This window comes from Dama dama, chromosome 21 (assembly GCF_033118175.1).
Source record: "Dama dama isolate Ldn47 chromosome 21, ASM3311817v1, whole genome shotgun sequence".
Taxonomy (NCBI): Eukaryota; Metazoa; Chordata; class Mammalia; order Artiodactyla; family Cervidae; genus Dama; species Dama dama.
The window spans coordinates 37,284,025-37,309,924 of record NC_083701.1 but is presented as its reverse complement, the minus strand read 5'-3'; the positions used below and the strand labels follow the sequence as shown (position 1 = coordinate 37,309,924).

The 25,900-nt window shown below is 43.5% G+C and overlaps 1 protein-coding gene and 1 long non-coding RNA gene across 8 annotated transcripts in view; one reads left to right on the top strand and one right to left on the bottom strand.

Moving 5' to 3' along the window:
• Positions 1-14,378: 14,378 nt before the first annotated feature.
• On the bottom strand, positions 14,379-17,788 carry LOC133042667 (uncharacterized). 2 transcript variants are annotated; one of them, XR_009689552.1, is made up of 4 exons: positions 17,701-17,788; positions 17,011-17,229; positions 15,638-16,160; positions 14,379-15,480 (listed from the first exon to the last, which is right to left on the bottom strand). It is a non-coding gene; the product is annotated as an uncharacterized LOC133042667 (long non-coding RNA). The 2 variants fall into 2 exon arrangements; XR_009689551.1 differs by lacking the exon at positions 15,638-16,160.
• Positions 17,789-18,216: 428 nt separating this feature from the next.
• The window catches only part of JPH1 (junctophilin 1), an 88,789-nt gene continuing 81,105 nt past the window's right edge, over positions 18,217-25,900 (top strand). For 5 of the 6 annotated variants that reach the window (XM_061123509.1, XM_061123507.1, XM_061123508.1 and 2 more), the window contains exons 1-2: positions 18,217-18,695; positions 24,313-25,072. In XM_061123509.1, the coding sequence (XP_060979492.1) occupies positions 18,317-18,695; positions 24,313-25,072 (1,139 nt within the window). In that variant the 5' untranslated portion in view covers positions 18,217-18,316. The remainder of the gene's footprint in view (positions 18,696-24,312; positions 25,073-25,900) is intronic. The other variant, XM_061123510.1, reaches the window with a different exon arrangement.

Sequence of the window (25,900 nt, the reverse complement as noted above, 5' to 3'; positions counted from 1 at the left end):
GGATATTTTCATTTCGTGAAGCCTAGATTGCTTTTTCTAGTTCCAACAGAAAAACCTGATTTATTTTACACAGATTTTGGTAAAGAGAGGCTCAGAGATTGGGGCTTAGGTCTCCCAGGGCTCTTAATAATTTCTTCCCACACCCCATTGGCTAGGTTTGTGCACCTGACTTGGGAGGCTAATGCTCTAAGCCTTTTTCAGCCAACTGGCCAGGAGGCAGAGACATCTCAGACGCCTCTTTCTAATCTTGTCTGTCCTGAGTACCATAGCGGGAACCATGGGGACTTGTGACCGCACCCAGGTTGGTCTCTCCTTACACTCAAATCTTAATGATCCCTCTTGACCCTACCAAACCTTGGATTCCACTGATCCCTTTTTAGAATGTTGGAAGGAACAATTTATTCTGTCTCCATGGCTCAATGTGAGGATGAATAGTGTCCTTTTTTCCCCCTCCTCTAGGAAGTCTCTGGGAATAATTGGCTCTCATATTTGAAACTGTTTTCCAACTCCTATGGGAGTTCACTCATGTATCCTAAGGGGTCTGGTAATTTTCTCTAGATTTTTCATCTCTTTGGACAATCACTTGGTTTTGGCGGTTAAGCTTGTGTTTATGCTCAGGCAGACATTGCCATTGACTCTTTCTACTTTAATTGTTTCTGAGTAGAGAGACAGACCTCATATGTAAATGATGTATATCCATCAAGTAATAGCCAAATGGTGTGCCAGTACTCTGTACAAAGAAAGACTTCCTAAGAAATCCTATAGACGAGTCCTCAACAGCATCTGGCAGGATGCCTTTATTGAATCAGGAGAAACTATGACTCCTTGGACAATGCTATAAAAAAAAATTTTTTTTAATGCAAGCAGTAATCTTTTTCATCAAAACATCATCTGTCGCATAAAATTCAGGTTGCTAATTTCAAAATTACTTGTTCTTAATTTATGTTGGTTTTATGTTGTAAATAAATTATAAGCACACAGAGGTATACCTTATCTGATGGTTTATATATTTAAGTACATGTATATAATGAATGTATAAATACCTATAAAATTATTGAAACCAGCATGGGCAAGAGGTCTGGATAAATTTTTGCTTGTCTTCAAAAATTATTGATGCATTTCTCAAGTTTGAAAAACACTGTTCTGTAGCAGCAGTGGTGGCGGGGGTGGGTCACATCTTGCTTCAGGGAATCAGTAATGAGGGGCTGGTTTTAATACCCTTTTCATATTTTCTTTCCAATACTACCCTTCTTCCTCATTTCCTTTCTCTGCCCCACCCTGAGCTATGGGGGAAGTGGCTAGACAGTCATCCTTTCTTACTAAGCTCTTAGATCACAAGGCCCTGGTGGCTGCCGCCCTCTCTACCATCTCTTACCACGATCCTCTCCCTTGCTCAATGAGTCCAAACACACTGTCCTGTTTCCAGTTACTTCAGTGCGCCAAGATCTTTCTACCCCAGAGTTGTTTCCTCTTCTCCAGCTGATCTCCGACTTAATTTCCAGGCCATCTCCTCCTCATCCTTCAGAGCTCAGCTAACATGTCACTTTATTGTAACTAATCCTAAAATGTACATGGAACCACAGAAGATGTCCAATTGCCAAAGTAATCTTGAGAAAAAAGAACAGAGCTGTAGGCATCATGTTCCCTGACTTCAGACCATACGACAAAGACACAGTAATCAAAACAGCATGGGACCGGCACAAACCCAGACACATAGATCAGTGCAACAGAACAGACAGCCCAGAAATAAACCCACACACCGATAGTCCGTTATTCTATGGCAAAAGAGGCAGGAATATACAACGAAGAAAAAAAATCTCTTCACCAAATGATGTTGGGAAAACTGGAACAGATACATATAAATGAATGAAATGAGAACATTAATACCACATACAAAAATAAACTCAAAAAGGATTAAAGACTTAAATGTAAGAGGAGACACTATAAAATTCCTTGAGGAAAACACAGGCAGAACATTCTTTGACATAAATCTCAGCAGTAATTCTTTGGACCTGTCTGCTAAAGTAAATAAAAGCAAAAATAAACAAATGGGGCCTAATAAAAGCTAAAAAGCCTAAAAAGCTTCTGCACAGCAAAGAAAATCATTGCTAAAACAAAAAGACAACCTATAGAAGAAAATAATTACAAATGATATGACCAATACAGGATTATACTCTAAAGTCACTGGGAAAGGAATGGAGACCGCAAGTCCACCAACTGCTTTGGTTTAGAATTATCAGATTTTTGTTAAGTTCTGGGTTTCAAGGTCACCTAATTAATGACTTCTTTTACTGATAATGATTCACTGTCTATTGTACATTTACCCTTAGCAAGCATTCACTTACATAGGACTTTTAAATTTTGCCTTTTAAACAATGTGGAGGATATTGTTTACAATTATCAAAGCACTTTGAGGAAGAATTCATATGAGAAACTAATATTAGGATCACTAGTATCAGGAAACTTTGAATTTGTTTTATCAGTTTATGGAATCTAAGGTAGCCTACATGAGGCTACATGACCCTACAGTAATGTTTCCCTGAAGACTTAGAGTATTCACTAAAATCACAGATTCCAGCTCAAACCCACTGAAGCAGAATTCACCAAGGGAGAGACCTGGGCATGTGTTTATTTAACAAGTGCCCCCTGATGACTGACATCAGGGGAGTTTGGAAAATTGTCCTACAGACATGATTCTTCATCAGAAATACATTAGGATGTAGGGGAAGCTCTCAGAATGTATGTGACTGAGCCTCTTCAAGAGATTTTTGCCAGGGAAGAGTGGAGCCTGGACAAGCAATGAAAATGCTCGCCAAGGAACTCTTACCTGCACTTTAATGAAGTATCTGTAATGAAGGAATATTTAGTATGGATCGGAGGTGGAAATGAGGCATAATTTAGCGTGGGCTGTAACATTCAGGAAGGAAATGGAGGTGCATACTTCTTTACAGAAGTAGCAACACATTTAGCTCAGCAACCATGCCGGGACTGATACAACAGCATACAGTTCAGTTCAGTCATTCAGTTGTGTCCAACTCTTTGTGACCCCATAGACTACAGCACACCAGGTTTCCCTGTACATCACCAACTCCCGGAGCTTATTCAAACTCATGTCCATCGAGGCGGTGATGCCATCCAACCATCTCATCTTCTGTCATTCCCTTCTCCTCCTGCCTTCAATCTTTCCCAGTATCAAGGCCTTTTCAAATGAGTTAGTTCTTCACATCAGGTGGCCAAAGTATCGGAGCTTCAGCTTCACCATCAGTCCTTCCAATGAATATTCAGAAGTGATTTCCTTTAGGATGGACTGGTTGGATCTCCTTGCAGTCCAAGGGACTCTCAAGAGTCTCCTCCAACACCACAGTTCAAAAGCATCAATTCTTTAGTGCTCAGCTTTCTTTATAGTCCAACTCTCACATCCATACATGACTACTGGAAAAACCATAGCTTTGACTAGATGGATGTTTGTTAGCAAAGTAATGTCTCTGCTTTTTAATATGCTTTCTAGGGTAGTCATAGCTTTCCTTCCAAGGAGCAAGAGTCTTTTAATTTCATGGCTGCAGTCACCATCCGCAGTCATTTTGAAGCCCCCCAAAATAAAAGCTCTCATGGTTTCCCTTGTTTCCCCATCTATTTGCCATGAAGTGATGGGACTGCCTTAGACATGCCTAAGACATGATCTTAGTTTTCAGTATACAGTTGGAAGTCTCTAAATGTCCATTCTGTCACACTCATACAGAGAAGCTATGAATTATTCCATCAGTTGGTGAGTCAGAAATTGCTCCAGCCATCTGGATCATGCAGTCTTTTACCATATGGGAGACTAAGTTTTAGAGAGTCCTTAAGTTTATTAGGTGCCCATGTAGCTCAGTTGGTAAAGCATAAGCCCGCAATGCGGGACACCTGGGTTCAATTCCTGGGTCAGGAAGTTCCCCTGGAGAAGGAAATGGCAACCCACTCCAGTATTCTTGCCTGGAGAATCCCATGGGTAGAGGAGCCTGGCAGGCTTTAGCTCATGGGATCCCAAGAGCCAGACATGACTTAGCACTATCTTTCTTTCTTCTTTCTAGGTTTATCAGGTCCACTCACTGCTGTAAATACGTTACTATTTCATATGACAAAGGGAAGTTATGTTCAATAACATATAAAGGATTGACTTTTAAAATAGTAACATGCAAAAATGTTGAAAATTGACATTTCAATGTAGTTATTAATAGGTAGCACAATTTCAAGGTGCAAGATAAAAACAAATGAAAATGTTCTTTAATGAGCATGGCCATTCCCATCCCCTTAATTTGTATCTTTAGAGGGTTCTCCCCCAGCCCATCCTCCCCTACAGGTTTTTACATAGATACAAGTGCAGAAGGGAAGAGTTCATGCAAAGATGGGTTCCATAAAGGACAGAAATGGTATGGACCTAACAGAAGCAGAAGATATTAAGAAGAGGTGGCAAGAATACACAGAAGGACTGTACAAAAAAGATCTTCATGACCCAGATAATCACGATGGTGTGATCACACCTAGAGCCAGACATCCTGGAATGTGAAGTCAGGTGGGCCTTAGAAAGCATTACTATGAACAAAGCTAGAGGAGGTGATGGAATTCCAGTTGAGCTATTTCAAATCCTGAAAGATGATGCTGTGAAAGTGCTGCACTCAGTATGCCAGCAAATTTGGAAAACTCAGCAGTGGCCACAGGACTGGAAAAGGTCAGTTTTCATTCCAATCCCAAAGAAAGGCAATGCCAAAGAAAGCTCAAACTACTGCACAATTGCACTCATCTCACACGCTAGTAAAGTAATGCTCAAAATTCTCCAAGCCAGGCTTCAGCAATACGTGAACCGTGAACTTCCAGATGTTCAAGCTGGTTTTAGAAAAGGCAGAGGAACCAGAGATCAAATTGCCAACATCCGCCGGATCATTGAAAAAGCAAGAGAGTTCCAGAAAAACATCTATTTCTGCTTTATTGACTATGCCAAGGCCTTTGACTGTGTGGATCACAATAAACTGTGGAGAATTCTGAAAGAGATGGGAATACCAGACCACCTGACCTGCCTCTTGAGAAACCTGAATGCAGGTCAGGAAGCAACAGTTAGAACTGGACATGGACCAACAGACTGGTTCCAAATAGGAAAAGGAGTACGTCAAGGCTGTATATTGTCACTCTGCTTATTTAACTTATATGCAGAGTACATCATGAGAAAATGCTGGTCTGGAAGAAGCACAAGCTGGAATCAAGATTGCCGGGAGAAATATCAATAACCTCAGATATGCAGATGACACCACCCTTATGGCAGAAAGTGAAGAGGAACTAAAACGCCTCTTGATGAAAGTGAAACAGGAGAGTGAAAAAGTTGGCTTAAAGCTCAACATTCAGAAAACTAAGATCATGGCATCTGGTCCCATCACTTCATGGGAAATAGATGGGGAAACAGTGGAAACAGTGTCAGACTTTATTTTTTGGGGGCTCCAAAATCACTGCAGATGGTGACTGCAGCCATGAAATTAAAAGACACTTACTCTTTGGAAGGAAAGTTATGACCAATCTAGATAGCATTTTAAAAAGCAAAGACATCACTTTGCCAACAAAGGTCCGTCTAGTCAAGGCTATGGTTTTTCCAGTGGTCATGTATGGATGTGAGAGTTGGACTATGAAGAAAGCTGAGTGTCGAAAAATTGATGCTTTTGAACTGTGGTGTTGGAGAAGACTCTTGAGAGTCCATTGGACTGCAAGGAGATCCAACCAGTCCATCCTAAAGGAGATCAGTCCTGGGTGTTCACTGGAAGGATTGATGCTGAAGCTGAAACTCCAATACTTTGGCCATCTCATGCAAAGAGTTGACTCATTGGAAAAGACCCTGATGCTGGGAGGGATTGGGGGCAGGAGGAGAAGGGGACGACAGAGGATGAGATGGCTGGATGGCATCACTGATTCGATGGACATGAGTTTGAGTAAACTCTGGGAGTTGGTGATGGACAGGAAGGCCTGGCGTGCTGCGATTCATGGGGTCGCAAAGAATCAGACACGACTGAGTGACTGAACTGAACTGAAGTGCCGAGAAATTCAACAGGTTACATACACTATTCTGTATATTGCTTTTACCCACTTAATAGATCTTGGGGATTTTTCCATATCAATACACAGAGAGCTTCTTCATTCTTTTTTAAGAACCATAAAAATCTGATTTTCAATTCAATTTTGTTAAGTTCTAAAGCAGACTTTATTTTTTTTTTTTAGTGAAGTATAGTTGATTTACAATGTTGTGCCAATCTCTGCTAAACTACAAAATGAGTCAGTTATACAAACCTATACATTATTTTTTCATATTCTTTTCCATTATGGTTTATCTCAGGATATTGAATATATTTCCCTATGCTATACATTAGGACCTTGTTGTTAAGAGTTTGCTCCTACCAATCCCAAACACCCAGCCCATCCTCTCCCCTACACCATCTTTTCCTTGACAGCCACAAGTCTGTTCGCTATCTCTATGAGTCTGTTTCTGTTTGGTAGACATATTTTAGATTCCGCATATACATGATGTCATATGGTATCAGGCTTTCTCTGACTTATTTCACTTAGTATGATAATCTCTGGTTGTATCTACGTTGGTGCAAATGACATTATTTCATTCTTTTTATGACTGAGTAGTATTCCATTGTGTATATGTACCACATCTTCTTTATGAATGCATCTGTTGATGGACATTTAGGTTGTTTAATATTTTGGCTCTTGTGAATAGTACTGCTATGAACATAGGGGTGCATGTACCTTTTCAAATAATACAGCACACTTTCATCTCTCTTTGACCATGGCCCACCTGTAAATGTAAACATGTTTATGTATGTGCTTATTTTTGAAAGATCACTGGGTGTATCAGTTTAGAGCCTCCAACAAGCAGATGTCAGGATGGAATTAGACATACAAGAGATATACTAGGGTGAACATACATGAGGAATAAGACCAAAGGAATGAGGAGTAGGTAGGCAGAGTCTTTGGGTCACAACACAGGTCTGAAACCTATGAAAGGAAAGAGGGAAGAAAGCATGATTCAGTAAGGGGAACTCAAACTGCTGTGTAGCCTAGCCAGGTCAATGTCAGTGGGGAACATTTCAGCCAGGTCAGTGGGGAGCACAGAAAATATAAGCCTGGCAGAGGAGGCCTGTGTTGAGAAAGAATGGCCCAGCTCAAGCAGTCACTGAGATAAGGTATTGGCTGGAGAAAGTCTAAGTAGAGTCCTGGGTTTTCAGTGTCCCTTTCCTGAAGGCCATTGACATGTAGCACAAAACTCTTCACACTCAGTGCCCATTCCCACATGTTCATCCCCATGTCTGCTCTACCACCTTCCAGTCCTCTCCCTTCCAGACCTCTGAACAGATGGCCAGGTTGTTGGCCATTGCTCAGAAATCTACATGTGTCCCCACCTCAGGCCACTTTTCCTTTCCTATAAAATAGATGACCAAGTTCAGCACTCACGGCTCTGTCCCTTGCAAAGATTTTCCCTCTCTGAATATTTTCAAGACCCCTCTTGAGTGGAGTTATAATGCAGCCTTCATTCATTTTCAGCTTCATTCACATAATAGCCTGTCCATCGATAAACCAAGTGTGGCTTCTCTTCCTCCTTCAACTGGTCGAATGGAACCCCAGTCTTCCCATAGGTGATGGTGGGTAAGGGATTTAGTGAAATCTTAGGGCACATGGGGCTCTGGGCAACCTGTTCCTGCAGCTTTCTTGTGTCCTCTGGTTCTGCTCATCTTGATCCTGGATATACCATGTTCATCTTACAACAGATGGCAACTGGATTTGTCCATCTTCATATTGTTCAGGTATTTTTCTGCAGGTCACCATTACCCTTTATGTGTGCTATGGTTTCATCCAACTTTGTCTTGGCAGGTTCAACAGGACCCAGCTCACAGTGGGAAATTCTAAAGTAATAGTCACTTTCTATCCCACAGTCAAGCATTCCTTCTTTTTTTTTTTTTTTTCCTTTTTTTTAAAAATTTTGCTAAAGTCAAGTAACTTCCTCAAAAATTCTATAATTCTCTTCTGCAGATTCTATGACCTTGCATCTGAGCTCCATAGACCTGCATTGTGATGTCTCCACTGCGCCTTGCCACAATCTTCACATTGCATCTTTTCTCACCACCTACACCAAACACTAGCACCAAAGGATCTGCCTGATGATATGGCCCAAGAGGCAGGGCTGCTAGTACCACAACCCCGGCCTCCTGTAAAATGCTTTCCTTCTCTGAGCCCTCTCGAAACTGGCAGCCTTCATTCCATGTCATTCAGCATGTAGACTGGAGCTGTTTCTAAGTGTGGTATTGCTCCCAGAACCCAGGAGGCCTACAAGGTGCTCTGCTTTATTTTTTTCCTCTCTGTCTTTTTCTGGGGGGTGGGCTGGGGTCAGGGGGGAGTTATATATCAGAGTTTATGAGATCTGATTTTGCCTTTTACTTTTTTAATATGTGTTTATTTACTTTTGGCTGTGCTGGGTCATTGTTGTTGTGTAAGCTTTCTTCTAGTTGCAGAGAATGGGGACTACTCCCCAGCTGCAGTAGACAGCTTTTCACTGTGGCGGCTTCTCTTGTTGCAGAGCTCGGGGTCTAAGAGCACGGGCTCAGTAGGCGGCACATGGATTCAGCAGTCGCAGTTCCCGGGCTTTAGAACACAGGTTCAGTAGTTGTGGCGCATGGGCTTAATTGCTCTGCAGCACGTGGGATCTTCCCAGATCAGGGATGGAACCGGTGTCTCCCACCTTGGCAGGCGGATTCTTCACCACTGAGCCACCAGGGAAGCCCTGCCTTTACATTGAAGGGGTTGTCCCGGGCAGAGCATGGACTTGGTGTGAACACCACAGCAGATCTGAACTTGCAGCAGCTGGAGGCTGTCTGCCAAGTTCCCTCTGGGCTACAGGTTCTCTGGGAGGGAGATCTGAGCTGTGCACCCCCAAGGCACCCCCCGCCCCGGAAGCGTTCCTCCTTCTGAGTAAGCTTTAAAAAGTGCTTGCCATGTGAAAGTGATAAGTGAGATGCAAGTGATGACAAACATTCTAGAGTGTGTTTAAAGCAAGAAAGAGGAATTGAAGTTTTATCTAGAATGCAGGCAGTATCTAAAGAATCCACCAGGTCTCTGAGGTGTGCGTGCCGAGGTGGTATGTGGGCTGGGACTGCAGCACTTGGCAAGGATGCGGCCTTCCCCAGTGGCGCTCAGTCAGAGGGCTGCCTCTTCTGTTAACAGCCATTGTTTCAAATCCCATCTCAGATCTCTTGGAACCATTCATTCCCTAATTATATTATACATCTCTTTCCTGTCTAATAATGGATTTTGTTTTTTTCTCTCCTTTAACGATCAGTCACGTGGCAACTACTTACTCCTTAGTTGTGCTTTCAGCAACATTGTTCACCTCCCTTCTTTTTTTAAACAATTTTTTAAATTGCGGTATAGTTGATGTATAATGCTGTGTTAGATTCTGGTGTACAGCAGTTATTCAGTTATACATATATACATTCTCATATTCTTTTTCATTATAGGTTATTTTCAGATATTGAATATAGTTCCCTGTGCTTTATGGTAGGACCCTGTTGTTTATCTATTTTATGTATAGCAGTTTGTACCTGCCAATCCCAGACTCCTAATTTACCCCTCCTCCTTTGGGAGGTTTGTTTTCTATGTCTGTAAGCCTGATTTCTATTTTGTACATAAGTTCATTAGTATCATATTTTAGATTCCACATGCAAATGATATATTTGCCCTTTTATGTCTGATTTACTTCATTTAGTATGATAATCGCTAGGTCCATCCATGCTGCTGCAAATGGCATTATTTCATTCTTTTTTATGGCTGAGTATTATTCCATTGTATATATGTAACACATATTTATCCATTCATCTGTCAATGGACATTTAGGTTGCTTCCATGTCTTGGCTATTGTAAAAAGTGCTGCTATGAACATTGAGGTACCTGTATCTTTTCAAATTAGGGTTTTGTCCAGATACATACTAGGAGTGGGACTGGTGGATCATACAGTAACTCTATTTTTAGTTTTCTAAAGAAACTCCATTCCTTTCTCCATAGTGACTGCACCAATTTACATTCCCACCAGCAGTGTACAAGGGCTTTTCTCCACACCCTCTCCAGCATTTTTATTGTTTGTGGACTTTTTAATGATGGCCATTCTGACTACTGTAAGGTGATACCTCATTGTGGTTTTGATTTACATTTCTCTAATAATTAGTGATGTGGGCATCTTTTCATGTGCCTAATAGTCATCTGTATGTCTTCCTTGAAGAAATGTCTAATTAGATCATCTGACCATTTTGATTGGGCTGTTTGGGTTTCTGTTATTGAGTTGTATGAACTATTTGTATATTTTGGAAAGTAAGCCCTTGTCGATTGCATCATTTGCAAATATTTTTCTCCTAGTCCATAGGTTGTCTTTTCATTTTGTTTATGGTTTCCTTTGTGTGAAAATGCTTTCAAGTTTGATTCAGTCCCAATTGTTTGTTTTTGCTTTTATTTCTATTGCTATGGGAGACTGACCTAAGAAAACATTGCTACATCAGAGAATGTTTTGCCTATGTTCTCTTCTAAATGTTTTATGGTATCCTTTTATATTTAAGCCTTTAAGCCATTTTGAGTTTATTTTTGCATACAGTGTGAGGAAGTGTTCCAACTTCACTGATTTACATGTGACTGTCTCGTTTTTCCAACACCACTTGCTGAAGAGATTGTCTTTTCTCCACTATATAGTCTTGCTTCCTTTGTCAAAGATTAATTGACCCTAGGTGTCTGGGTTTATTTCTGGGCTCTGTATTCTGTTCCACTGACCCAGATGTCTGTTTCTGTGCCAATTCCATGCTGCTTTGATTACTGTAGCTTTATGGTATTGTCTGAAATCTGGGAGGGTTGTGCCTCCAGCTTCCCTGCCGCCGTGCCCCACCCCCCCAGGACTGCTTTCACAATTCTGGGCCTTTTGTGATTCCATATAAAATTTACGATTATTTGTTCTGGTTCTGTGAAAAATATCATGGGTAGTTTGATAGGGATCACGTTAAATCTGTAGACTGCTTTGGGTAGTGTGGCCATTTTAACAATATTAATTCTTCCAATCTAAGAGTATGGGAAAACTTTCCATTACTTTAAATCACCCTCAATTTCCTTCTTCATGGGATCTTTCAGACCCAGGGATTGAACCCAGGTCTCCTGCACTGCAGGCAGATTCTTTACCATCTAAGCCATCAGGGAAGCCCACTATGCATTTTAAGTCTCTCTTTAATCTGTTATTACCTTTTTCATTGTTAGACCTTTCCTGAACCCCCTGTGAGCCTCATCATTGGACACATATGCTGTCTAAGTCCAGTGGACCTCTGCCCACTAGGAAAAACAGGCAGAGACCACAAGGGACAAATCATGGGAAGAACCGAAGAACTGCCCTTGAGACTTAAATAAGGCTCAGCTGATGTTTTTGTATCAGAATTAGACTATTTCTAAATTAGACTCTTAGCCCCTAGGGCAGGATTACCTAGTTGTATAAAATAAGCCAACAAGTATCCAGTAATTACGCGAAATTTGGACACCATGAAGCTAGTGTTTTGGACACAAAAGATAGCCTAAGGAGACTAGAAAGGGATCAGAAGAAAAACACACAGGGAATGAGACAGCTGAAGTGGGAGGAGAGAGGGTGGAAGAGGAGATATAAGCTAAGAGATGTGGGTTTTACAGAAGCCAAGGAGGTAAGTGTTCACCAGTATCAAATTTGCAGCTGCCACTCCTAGCAGGAGAAGAATGGAAGAGGTGCCGTTGTAGCTGTCAACGGGGAGGTCCCTAAACGGCTCAGACAGAAAAGAACTCACCTGCAATGCAGGATATATGAGTTCAATCCCTGGGTCAGGAAGATCCCCTGGAGAAGAGAATGGCAACCAACTCCAGTATTCTTGCCTGGAGAATTTTATAGACAGAGGAGCCTGGTGGGTTACGGTCCATGGGGTTGTAGAGTCAGACATGACTTGAGTGACTCACTAATGTCTGGACAAGCTGCCCTAGACTGGTGGGGGTAGAACCCACATCAAGTGGCGTGAGGAGAGGTGGGGAAGAACATAACCTACTCATTCAAGGAGGTGTGAAGTTTTGAGGACAGGAGACTTGAGGTGAAAGCGGGACCAGGAAATAAGGGCTGTCTTAACATGGTAGACATACGAGTACCTCTCCTGGATGGAAGGAAAGAAATTAAAGTATATTCAAAAGAGAAGGAATTGGCCCAAAACTTGGAGAGGAAAAAGGACATCTTTGCCTCTGGGATGAAGTGGCAGTGAAAGGAAGAAAATGAGAACCAGTGGAAGGTTTAAGAGAGGGAAGGTGTTCCCATGGGTTACCACTTTTTCTCCAGGAGGAAGAAGACAAGTAGGAAACAACTGGAGCTGAGAAGGGCTTGAGGACAGTAACGGGCTTCTAGAAGTTTCCTGGGAAGAGATCTGCCATGTGGTGTGGAGGGGTTGGTCTGAGGTTTGCCACCCATGATTTGCAATAGCAACTGGTATATGTTGTGATTATCCCCAGAAGAAGCTTCCTATCAGCAAGGGAGGAGAAACTGACTCAGGCTTGAGGGCTGGGCAGGCAGATGAACCAGGAGGTCACTATGGAAAGGAAAATGCAGTGGAAAAGATGCAATAGGGTTCCTCAGGCAGGATAGGGAAGGGCCAGGAAGACATGAAGGGCATAAAAGGTATGAAGACTTTGCTAAGAGTCCATGCTTGTTTAGAATGGGAAGGACCAGCGAGCGTTGTCAACGAGTGAGATTGTCAAGTTCTAGTCTTCAGCACTGACCTGTGTCTGAATCAGAGGAAGTCCCAGGCTGTGTATGAGGGCTTTAAGATAAAGGCCATGATGCTGAAAAAGGCAATGGATGGTGAGGCCAGGTTGAGGTAGCCTGAGACAGTGGAAGTGACAGGAGGTGGGGGAAGAGCAGATAAGCCACTGGTCCTGGATGAACAAGGAGACTGATCTAGAGATATATTTTCTGAAATACACAGCACAGAGCAAGTTTCTGGCTTCCTAAAGAGTGGACTAACATGAATAGTACAAGTCTCAAAGGGAGGGGCTACTGAAAAACAGCTTTCAGAAGCAGAGCTCACAGATCACAGTTGGCCCTCCTTATGCTGCATCAAACTCAACATACACAGATTCCACCAATCACAGATCAAAAATATTTGGGGAAAAAAAATTCTAGAAAGTTTCAAAAAGTAAAGCTTGACTCTGCTGCATGCTGGTAGCTATTTATATAGCATTTGCATTATATTGGTGATTATAAGTAAATCTAGATAGGATTTAAAGAATATGGGAGGATATGCATAGGTTATATACAAATACGGTGCCATCTTATATATGGGGCTTGAACACTGTGGATTTTGGTATTGAGAGGGATGGTTCTGAAACCAATATTCCACAGATTCTGAGGACAACTATATTTACTTATTGACTAATTTACTTTTCATTCTTGACCTGTATTAACAACTGCCTACTGAACATCTCTAAGATATATTTCTGGATCATCTGTTCCGCTATGAACCTATCTCCCCAACCTCTATAATTTACTCTTCTTCCACCATTTCTTTAATTCTAGATGGCAGCATCACTATTATCCAGGTAGCTGTTCTGAAAAATTAAAAGGCCATCTTTACCACCCCTTACGGTCTCCACCTAACCTGCCTCCTCCCCCATTTGGAAGCTCTCACCCACACGCCAGTAAAGACTGGTAATAGAGTCAGACAGATTTGATTTAAATTCCAGCTCAACCATTTCTACCTCGAATGATCCTGGGCACAAAACTGTCCTTAAACTTTATTTTCTTCTGTCGTCGTGTTAGTTGCTCAGTCGTGTCCAACTCTTTGCAATCCCATGGATTGTAGCCTGCCAGGCTCCTCTCTTCATGGGATTCTGCAGGCAAGGATACTGGAGTGGGAAGCCATTCCCTTTTCCAGATTTTCTTCTGTAAAATGGTAATAATACTAGTACTAACCAATGGGTTATTATGAGATTTAAATGAATTAATGCATGTAAAGAATTTAGTACCTAATCTAGCATAATATAATTTCCTTCAAAGTTTTGAAAATCATTAATTTTGTCATTTGCTGCTTCTTCTGACTTCATGTTGTCTACAAAGTTTCTGGCTACATTTCTTAACTTCTGCATTTACTGTGGGAAAATTTCTTAAATTTTCATGAATGCTTTATTATAAACATGCTAGTAATCCTCTATTTTGAGAAGGGCATGGCAACCCACTCCAGTATTCTTGCATGGAGAATCCCATGGACAGAGGAGCCTGGTGGGCTACAGTCTGTTGTGTCTCAGGAGTCAGACACAACTTCCAACAACCGAGCATGCATGCAGTCCTCTGTTTTATTGAAGTATAGTTGATTTACAAATAACAATGCTGTGTTAATTTCTGCAGTACAGCAAAGAGATTCCATTATACATATGTATATATATATATATTCTTTTTCATATTCTTTTCCATTATGGTTTATCACAGGATCTTGAGTATAGGTCCCTGTGCTATGCAGTAGGAACTTGTTTATCCATCCTATATATTACAGTAGTAATACTAACTGTGACTTATAAATCAAGTAATTTTAATTCTATTTGCTCTCTTACACTTTGAATCAATAAACACACTTTAGACAACATACACCTCCAGGTCAGCTTTCTGTCATTTGTAGTTTTATTAAAAATTCTCAATAATTCTAATGGGTAAATAAAAGGAAATCACCAATGAAATTTTAAACACAGCCTCAGCTTTAAAAAAAAGATAAGATTCTAAGTCAAATATCCTCACCATCATGTTGTTAGTAACATTCACACTCAAATGGCTCACTTTTTGTTATAAACTTTTTTAGAATGGAAACCTACTAGCGCTGGGTTTTGAACATGGAGGAAAACCAAGAGCTAGCGTGGCTATTGGCCCCTGGGCTTTAGTGGCCTCCCCCACCCCACCTGTCAAACCAACATTCACATTCTCTTCTTACTAATCCCTTCTTAAAGCTAAATTCAACTCCCCCTTATCCAGGGCAAAGATTCAGAGTGAGAGGGAAAATGAGGACATTACTAACCCCAGCTGGTAAACTGCAGCATTATTCTGCTGCTCCTATGAGCGGTGCCATCACTGTCAGCACCTCTTTCTCTTCCTGGTTCTTGTTCCGTCTTCTCCAGTCACCACCATCGAACGTGAACACTGACATTAATGAACACATCAGTGAAACTGGAGAAACATTCCACCAGGACGGCAGCAGGCAAATGGGAGCGTGGCTGGAGTGGTTACTTTGCCAAAAATTGCTCAGTGAGCTACCAAAAATTAGATACTAATTTTCACCCACGAAGAGAGTCAGTGGCAGAGTTGAGTTAGGACTGATTAGTTGAAATTTAATAGCAGACATCGGGTGGTGGAGTCTTTCTTTTAATGAAGGGTCTTTCCAAGGAAGACATCTATTAGGGATAGCAAGAGGAAGAGATTAAGGGATAAATGGTCATATCTTTTGTCATCCTCAAATCTCCATATTCTCCCAGGAAGTATCCATACCACCACCCTTTGTCCATCTACCATAGATGGACTTCACATCTATTATATAAGCCAGAAACTTACTCTGTGCTGTATATTTCAGAAAGTCCAACATCTGCCTGAGAGCTAATTAGGAAGAGTAGGTGACACAGTGGCAAAGAATCCGCCTACCAATGCCAGACACGCAAGAGACACGTGTTCGATCCCTGGGTGGAGAAGATCCCCTGGAGAAGGAAATGGCAACCCACTCCAGTATTCTTGCCTGGAAAATCCCATGGACAGAAGAGCCTGACGGGCTACAGTCCATGGGGTCGCAAAGAGTCAGACACAACTGAGTGCACACATGCAAACACACACACAGCATTAAATGGTTCTACCATGCTTGCAAACAGAAGTTTAAACTTCAAATATTCATGTATGTAGATCCTAACACACATGAGTGGGTAAAAAATCAAAAAGGGAAAGAAACAAAGGTTGTTCTGCAAAGAGAGCCAGTTCAAAAATGAGGGGAAAAAAGTATGTTGACCTGAGCAATCACAGTTTCTCAAATCAAACAGAACCCCAAAATAGATGGAAATGTCTACAGTAGCTCCTGATCCTGGTGTGCCTGTAACAGAAAAATGGAATTATGGTTCAGCTGCGAAATCCTGGGCCCTCGTTTTCCCAGTGGCCTAAATCAATTCCCAGTCCAGGGACAAGATGCTGAGCAAGGTGCGTAATTATTTCAGGCCACTAGGGTAAGCACTATTCCTGGCAACTCTGTAGGCAGCGCCATGGATGAGGGTTTCTAATCCTCTTTGGTGATTTGGTTCTGTGTAAACTGAGATTTTTCTTTCACTATTTCAGCCAGATAAGCAGGAAAGGCCAGCTCCAATCCTGAGCTAGAGCCAGTCAAGGTCAGTTTCAGTTCCTTTTCTGTGCAGTTTAGATTCCTTTTTCCTTGCTGCCTTCCCTGACACCTGTCCTTATATTTTTATCTGATTATCAGAACCTAGTGAGAGGACCCTTGGCAGCCTCTGGTGCTTACTCTGTCATGCAAAAGCCTCTAAGTCTAAGGGACATAAATACTGTGCAGAGCAGAGTCCTTGAAAGGCCAACCTAAGACCCTGGCTATGCACCACAGAGAGGCGTCTCCCATGGGGATTTTAAGGGTGAGGTTGAAACTAGTGTCTGCTTTTACCCAGAGGCAATGCTGACGTTTCAACTCACCTATTAACAAATCTCTCATGTTTGGCTGGACACTGCCCCCACAATAAATTCAGTTATTACTTAACAGAAAGAAAGTGAAAGGTAAATCTTGACATTCCCATTTGGATGATGATGAAATAGAGGTTTAAAAGAGTTGTGTACACTGAATTCAACCAAGCAGTGTTGTAGCTGGAAAGCAGACCAGCTGACACCTGTCCCCGGTTTTGTAGGTCACAGACTTCGTAAGTTTAGAGCAGTGTTTTACTTACCATGTTCCTCCTTGAAAGCTTCTATTCACTTTCTTAAATTGTGGGTGCCAGTGGAGAGGTACCAGGTGTAGATTCCAGAAATTCAGACAACATACACAGACTGAGCGGTCTGCCTGTTGAGTACACAGCCTCCGGGCTGAAGAATTCCTAGGGTTGTTAGAAGAACACAGGAGACTTCAGAGGGAGCAGGCTCTGAGGTGGACACGAATACCTAAATCCCTACAAAGACAGATTAAAAACATCCTCTTTACTATTACAAACCAAAAAACCGAACCCATGTATTCTGTGCTTTTTCAAACTGCACTGCCCTCCCCCCGTATCTTCATTAAAGAAATGCAAACACATGTGCTTCAAGACGGGTAGGTGTAAAAGAACATTCTGCACAATTATATCTAGGCTGTCACAGACTTCTTTCACATGCAACCATCTATCCGGGGGATGTTAATTCACGGTGACAGCTGAGCATGACAAACGCCACGGTACCCAAGTTGGAATGCCGGAAAACAGGCAACTACGAAAAGCCCATGCAGACAAACGCGCCTCAGAGTTTTCTCCCTCCACACACACGTGGCCGCACTTCTAGGCGCTCCAGCACGGTGATAAACCCCAAACACACACACACACACACACACACACACACACACACACACACACACACAGACACACACACACACAGACACACACACACACCTCGGAGCCTCCGCCGCCCTCCACGCCCGCGCCTCGGTCTCCAGGCAGGCGGGCACTCGCGCGCGCCCCTGGGCACACTCGCCGCCCACCCGCATCCCGCTACGCGGCACCGGAGCGCCGGGCGGTCCCCCGTCCCCCCACCCGCCCGCCGGGGAAGCCGCGGCTCCCGGGCTGGGGGCAGGGCCGGGGGCGGGGGGGGGGGGGAGCTGGCGAGGGAGGGGAGCGCCGCGGGGCCGGGCCTCGGCGCCCGGGGAGGGGACGAGGGGCGGGCGCGGGGCGGCGCCCGGCTCACGTGGGCGGGCAGGAGCAGCTGAAGGTCCGCTCCGGAGCCCGGGCTGTCCTCTCGCGCGCGGCGCTGGCCCCGGGCGGCGGCGGCGGCGGCGGCGGCGGCGAAGGAGGAGGAGGAGGAGTTGGAGGAGAAAGGCGGCGGTGGCGGCAGCGAAAGAAGAGGGGAGGACGGGGGCGGCGTCGGACTGGAGCCGAGCGGCGGCACGAGCTGCCCGGGGCGCTGTCGTGAGCTCGCCCGCCGGGCCCCCACCCCCGAGCTACACCCTGCCGTGCCCAGCTCTGCCCGCGTCCGTGCCCCCGCGGGGAGCGCGCCGGGGCTGCCCCCCGAATGACGGGCGGAAGGTTCGACTTCGACGATGGCGGCACCTACTGCGGCGGCTGGGAGGAGGGCAAGGCGCACGGGCATGGCATCTGCACGGGGCCCAAGGGCCAGGGCGAGTACTCGGGCTCCTGGTCGCACGGCTTCGAGGTGGTCGGAGGCTACACCTGGCCCAGCGGCAACACCTACCAGGGCTACTGGGCGCAGGGCAAGCGGCACGGGCTGGGGGTGGAGACGAAGGGCAAGTGGATGTACCGGGGGGAGTGGTCACATGGCTTCAAGGGGCGCTACGGGGTCCGGCAGAGCCTGTGCACCCCCGCCCGCTACGAGGGGACCTGGAGTAACGGGCTGCAGGACGGGTACGGCGTGGAGACCTACGGGGACGGAGGTGAGCGGCGTCGCTGGCGGCTCGGCTGCCCCGCGAGCTGGGCGCTGGGGGAGGGCTTTGCCCCTGACTGCGGGGCCGCGGGGAGGACGCGAGGCGCACGTGTCCGGAAACCCGCCAAAACACCTGGGGGAGCCTCCCACCCTCCTCCCGCGGCCACTCTCCCCGGGAGGGGGCGTTAGGACGCGGCGGGTGCGCGGGGGGTTGGATCTGACCCGGTTCTGGGGGCGGGCGGTGTGTCCAGACCCGGGGGAACAAGGCGTGAAGACACCTGGCCGGCGCCAGCGCCGCGCTGCCACCGGGAGGGAGCGCGCCCGGGAGGGCTGGACTGGGAAGAGGACGCTGTCACTTGAGCCCGTCACATTACGTTCCTGATCCCTCCCTCTCCCGGCCGGGTTTGAAATCGCCACTCCCGTGGAGTGAGCGAGCGCCCTGGGCTTGGAGGCTGGCGTTCGCGGCGCACCGCTGCCGGGATTGGTTTCACGTGGAGTCGTATTTCGCCTCTGGTCTTCTAGTGGCCTAAAGATAGAAGCCAGAACCCCAGCACTGGGATGTTGGGGAACTGTTCCTTATCAGAGGTGCATTTGGAAAGTAATCGTAGTTATGGGAGTGGAGAGGCCACCTGATGCAGGGGGGGTTCAAAGAATGCGGGGTTTTCTTTCTGGTTTTCTTCGCTTTCTTAAAGTATCGGCTTTCTATCAAAAGAAGGTAGTCATTGTTGATCTGGAGATATCTGGAAAAATTACCAGGAAAACATTTTAGAAACGAACAGTGAAGTCTGTGTTTTAAAAAATACTATTGAAAGGTGTATTCCTATAATAGCTAAATTAACAGCTACTTCACTAGCAGTAGGCAATCGCTGGTTTGCCCTAAGGTGTGTGACGCAAAACAGTACGCTGGCTGTGAGCAAAATTCACCTAATTTTAATATTTACCAATACTTGCAAAAGAAACTTTGTATGTAATAGGGCAGAGTCCCCCCTCAACACTTTTTTCCCCAACCAGGAAAAGTATATATTATTGATACAGGTATCAAAACCTGATGAATTTGCTTGTGTAATAAACCGAGAAGGACGAATGGCTTATGCTTTGGCAAAACACATTTTCTGATAATAATCATAATTAATCGAAAAGGGTTGTAGAAGGCAATGTCACATTTCAGAATTCTGCAGCTCAGAGCTGGAGGATATTAAAAGGGTCCAATTAAAAGTTTGTCCAGCCCAGTGCAACCCCAGTCAGGCAACTGCTTACATAAAAGCTTATACAATTTGTACGCTTCACTTACTCAGAACACTTGGGCCATGTTTCAAATGCAAACCGGCAGCATGGTAGGATTGGCTAAAAAGGACATCTTTTCATCCTACAGTATAAATAAAGGATATAGTTCTCATGGATTAAAAGTGGGGTGGGGGGAAATGTCTCTAATATGGGCTGTATATGGGCTGCATGAGTTTCAAGTTCCACAGTAGTTAATTAGGGCCGTTAAATGTTCTCAATGGGCATAGAGCACCTTAGTTGACACCCATATAAATGTGTTAGCTTGTGACTGGATTTTATCAGAGGCCCCAGGTCTACAATATAACTAAATTCCATGCTCAAAAGTGGAATGCAAATCTTATCTTTCAAACGTGTGCATTATTTTACAACCTTTCAAGAAGGTGGTGGATAGTTCTTCAGTATTTGGAAGGCTAAAAATAAATGAGTCTTCTTTTAAAGTTACTACTCATTAAACAAAATCTCTTGGTTTAAAGTATTCATTATACCTAGCAATCAAAAAATATATATAGCACAGTAAAGGTCCTCTGTTTATGTGTTGCAGAAGCTCAAATAAGTGTCTAGGGTGACTATGGATAATTGGCCTCCTGTTTTAAAACTAACTTCTAAAAGAAGTTTTTAAAAACCTCAAAATTTGGCACTACCACAGGACAGCGGTTTTCTTTTTCTACCAAAAAACAAACAAACTATAATGTGCGACCAATTAGGAAAGGGGCAGGGGGAACTCCTAAAACTCATTATTGAATTCTTACTGTTACTTTCTTTCATATGTCAATCAGTTAATTAGAAAGTCCTGAATCATAAAATGGGGGTCTAAGTGGAAGTGTATTGCTATAACTTATTTCCTGCAAAGATTTTGGCCACAATAAGACAGATCACTTCCACAAGCTTTACTTCTTGCCTCTGCACCACCACAAGTCCATCCCTAGCAGCCTCTGTGAGACTTAAGGAAAATCTGATTGCATGTATTTTGTGGTGACGTTAAACTCGGGAGGAAGGAAGTTGTAATTCCACTGACAACTATCACTCGGTTTATTTTACTAGTGATCTGAGTATGAAGTGTTGCTGGAATAGAAACCCCTGAATATTAAGTAAGAATAGTTAGTACAGTGCTCCTAAAATCCAAGTCTAGGTGCCCAGAATATTCGGTAAAAATTCGGATCCTGCTGTGGTTCGTTTTTTTCACCTGTCATGAAACTATTAGAATACATCTAGAAAGACACATTGTTGTGTTAATTATATGCATTCCTGTCCATGCACATTTTTATTCATAGCATGTAGATTTAAATTTGGCACATTAAATCTAAATTTGACTGGAATTCTCTCTGAATTGGAAGTCTTCCACTACAAACTTATTTAGTGAAAATGGCTGTATCTAGAAAATCAGCTCCCAGATGACAAGTCATGGAACATCCATAAAAATATTTTTTAAACTTATGAACTATGCATCCATATGTAAGAAATTGAGAGGAACTAATTAGAACTTTGAGCAGCAGGGAGCAGGTGGAACCCACCTGCTTCATAAAGAAAAAGAGGCCCTTTTTCCCCCACTTAGGTTCACTGACTAAACTAAACCTACTTTAAATTTCAGATGAATCACTAACACTTTGACTGTAAATTAGTTTCTAGCAATTCTATGGAGGAATTCTTCCATGTACTGTTCCTCAACAGGGTAAGATGGGAATACAGCCAATGCCATTGTTCTGCTTTCTCTGCTACTACGGTCAAGTAACAACTTAAACTTTCTAGTTATTGCTGTTGCCTTAAACCACTTAGATTTTCAAGCAATATGTCTTTGGAAATTCTAAATACTAATCTTATTTTGGAGACAGCAGATTAAGGAAACTAGTTGTTAATTTCCTCTCCGTGTTGAACATTTCCTAAGATAGTGTGGTTGTGTTTTAAAAGTGTAAGGACTTCTTGATATTAAACAGTATGTTTGGAAGTTGTTCTAGCAAAATTGTAGAAAAGTTAGAGGAGAATGATTATAGTGTTCCTTGTTTATTTAAACAAAATATTTTAAAATAAGGTGGTTTGTTTTAGTGCATATAAGTCAGGTTGTATAACTTTTATCTTAGAACTTGAATTTTTATCTCTCTAGGCAAAGGGAAAGTCAGTTGCAACTTTCTAATAATTTCAGTTCCCTTCTGGGTTACAGTGGTGGTTTGGGAGATGGCTAATACTGAGTAGAAAGCTTCTTGATCTGAAATGTTGTATTTGATTATCTTATCCTTTGGGGTTTATCCTTCTGGGAAAGTCATGGCCCACCCTCCTCCTCAGAAGTTCTGAGATGTCAGGTTAAGATGTTAAGACCTACCCAGAGTATGACATTGACAGTACCAGACCCCCTTTGTATTGAGTTGGCCAGAAAGTTCGTTTGGGCTTTTTGTCAGATATATAGGGGAAGAACCCGAATGAACTTTTTGACCAACCCAATATGTTATTGTCACCCTGCTACTATCTATTTATATACCAAAAATATGTCAGAATGAACAGAGAGAGAGATGGAAGTCTTGCAATTAATCAAAACTTTTGACTTGGGAGCCACTATGGCTTTAACTTTTAAGTGCATGAAATAATCAGTAAGCAGCACTTCTCAGTATTTTAAAAGTAAATGTATGCCATGCAATGGAAATTTTTTCATGGCAATCTGAAATGAAAAGTATACTGCAAAGTAACTCTATATAACCAGAAACTAAAAGAAGTCAAGACAGTTATGATTTACTTTCTATAATATCTGTGAGTTAGAAAGAATACAGAGGTAATTATGTCTTAACATTTCCATGTAACTTCTTTGGAGGGCTAGTTTAATATAAAATTTGCCTTTAATTAAAAGGAAATGGACTCAATTTAGAAGAGAAAATTCTAAGTTCCTAATCTTAACATCCAGTTCCTCCTAAGATGATTTAGGAAGTTGCTCCAGGTTAATTTTTAAATGTCTTTGCTAATTTACTTAATAGAAAAACTTCTGGAAACAAATGCTTTAAATTAGAGATTATCCTATTCCTGAGAAGGCATAATATTCATTGAAAAAAATGACCTGGTGATGACAAAGTTTTAATGTACGCTGTCAAACACACCTTTCCTCTGAGATGAATTCCATAATGTTAAGAGTCGAAGTTTTCCTCAGACCTTATATTAGTTTTCCCAAAGGTAAATAGTGCATGCTTTTTAGCCACCACAGCTATTTATTATTATTAAGTCATCAAACATCTACATACCATAGGACACACAGCTAGGAGTGTGGAAATTTTGTGTTCGCCTATAAAGTAATGCCTGCCCTCAGAATGTTTCTAGTTTATGATGTGGTTCACAGTACAGTGGCAGAAGCTAGGGAAACCATGAGGAGAATGACCAGAAGAAAGCAGAAATTTAGCAAATATGGGACAAATCTTGACCTTTTCACTTGGAAGTACAAAATGTTAAAACAAATTGCCCATTTTTTCATAATGATTCACTCTAATCAGAATATATATTCTATTTGTCAAATCCCTCTCAGCTTAAAGAGGTTCACCCAAAACTAAATAATAATCCTGAATATTAAATAGTTTTCCCTGCCCTCAAAGAACATGATGAATGTGGTAGAAAGAAAATGTAAGAAAACTTGTTTGACAACTCATGTTCCAAACATTCAGATCACTAATAATTTTAGGTCTTTGAGCTTGTTGGAATGTCAAACTGCCAGACCTTAAGTCTTTCATTTTTCAGTTAAATTAGTAAAAATACAGCTCACAAATAGAGCTCATTTCTTCCTCTGCTACTGCACTGCTTTCCTCAAAGGGAGTTTTGATGTGTTAATTTCAGGGTAGAAAAGTTTTCTAATGATCACTCTCTTGTATTAGAAGTCAGTGCTTTGTAAAATGTTTTCAGTGAAAGGCAAAAAAAAAAAAAAAAACTCCTATCGGAAAAACCTATGTAGATTTAGATTAGAGATTATCCTATTCCTGAGAGGGCATAATATTCATTGCAAAAAATAGCGTCAACAAAGTTTTAACGGGCACTGTCAGGCCCACCTTTGCCCTGAGATGAATTCCATAGGGTTAAGAGTGGAAATTTTCCTCTGGCTTCCTCTCAGTTTTACCAAAGGTAAGCAGCACGCTCGTTTCGGGATACAGCTGTATCCCCAAAGCTGATATACAATTACAGAAACGGCCCAACACGACACTTCATGGTGGGGATTCACAAAGGGAATTTCCGAAGCATGGCTTAGAGTTGACTAGGCAGTGTGCGGGGTTGGGCCTTGAGTCCCCGGGCCTGCGCGCAGGGCTCTCCAAGTGCGCACCCATGCCCCATCGGCCTCCCTCCGGCCCCGGACTCACGCTGTGCTCTCTCGCGCTCTCTCGAAGGTACCTACCAGGGCCAGTGGGCCGGCGGCATGCGGCACGGCTACGGCGTGCGCCAGAGCGTGCCCTATGGCATGGCCACGGTGATCCGCTCGCCGCTGCGCACGTCGCTGGCCTCGCTGCGCAGCGAGCAGAGCAACGGCAGCGTGCTCCACGACGCCGCGGCCGCCGCCGACAGCCCGGCCGGCACCCGCGGCGGCTTCGTGCTCAACTTTCACGCCGACGCTGAGCTCTCAGGCAAGAAGAAGGGCGGCCTCTTCCGCCGGGGCTCCCTCCTGGGAAGCATGAAACTGCGCAAGTCCGAGTCCAAGTCGTCCATCTCCAGCAAGCGCAGCTCGGTCCGCAGCGACGCAGCCATGAGCCGGATCAGCTCCAGCGACGCCAACTCCACCATCAGCTTTGGCGACGTCGACTGTGACTTCTGCCCCGTGGAGGACCACGTGGACGCCACCACCACGGAGACCTACATGGGCGAGTGGAAGAACGACAAGCGCACTGGCTTCGGCATCAGCGAGCGCTCCAACGGCATGAAGTACGAAGGCGAGTGGGCAAACAACAAGAGGCACGGCTACGGCTGCACCGTCTTTCCCGACGGCTCCAAGGAAGAGGGAAAATACAAAAATAATATTCTGGTCCGTGGAATAAGGAAGCAGCTGATACCAATAAGAAATACAAAAACTAGGGAGAAGGTGGACAGAGCGATCGAAGGCGCACAACGGGCAGCCGCCATGGCAAGAACCAAAGTGGAAATAGCAAACTCCAGGTATGTAAACGCTGGAGGGGTGGTGCTGCCCGGGTCTTTGGAAATGGTAGGATATCAGATAATCTGTGTGTGTCAGTCTTTTGGCGGCATAGGTTCCAGAACCAGAAGTGGAAAAGGATTCAGCCCGATAGAATGAGGCAGAAATGTACCTGGAACTCTTCTGAAACTCTCCATCCTCAAAAAGTGTTGAAGGCGCATTGCAGTCCCCTTCCTCTTACTTCCTTAATACGAAACGTGATGGAGTTCACTCAGGGCCTGTGTACATTTCCCAGAGTCCAGAAAGTTACCTTTTTTAAAAAAGACAAAAAAGTACCCCTGAAATACTTACAGAGAGAACATAGTACATCGTGTGCTGGAAAGAAAATATCCATCCACATGGAAACCTACCCAGTGTAGGTGAACCTTTTTATTCTAACATTAAAGTTGCAGGTGTGTACAACTCCTCCCTAGAAAATTATCCTCATTTATAACATTCACATTCTGTTTATTGATGCCTTCTAGGTGAAATTGGTTTTGAGCAAGTGATCAAGGTCTAAATAAGGCAGAAATGGAGAATTATATGACAAAATCCGTCAAGCATTCTTTAAACCACAGAACTCACCTGCATGGGAAAGGCAGAGGGACTGGGGCTCAGCAGAATCCCCCCATTCTAGGCAAGAAAGATTAGATCACTGGTGTATTAAAAGGAAGTGGGTAGGGAGAGCCTGACACGGACAGATGGGACTGTTAGTGTGCCAAGTTTGAAAGAAAGAGCGGTAGAGAAGGGCTGGAGTGAGTAGGAGAAAGCAGTGAATAATAGATTGAGAAGTGGGGTATATGTGGGCACAG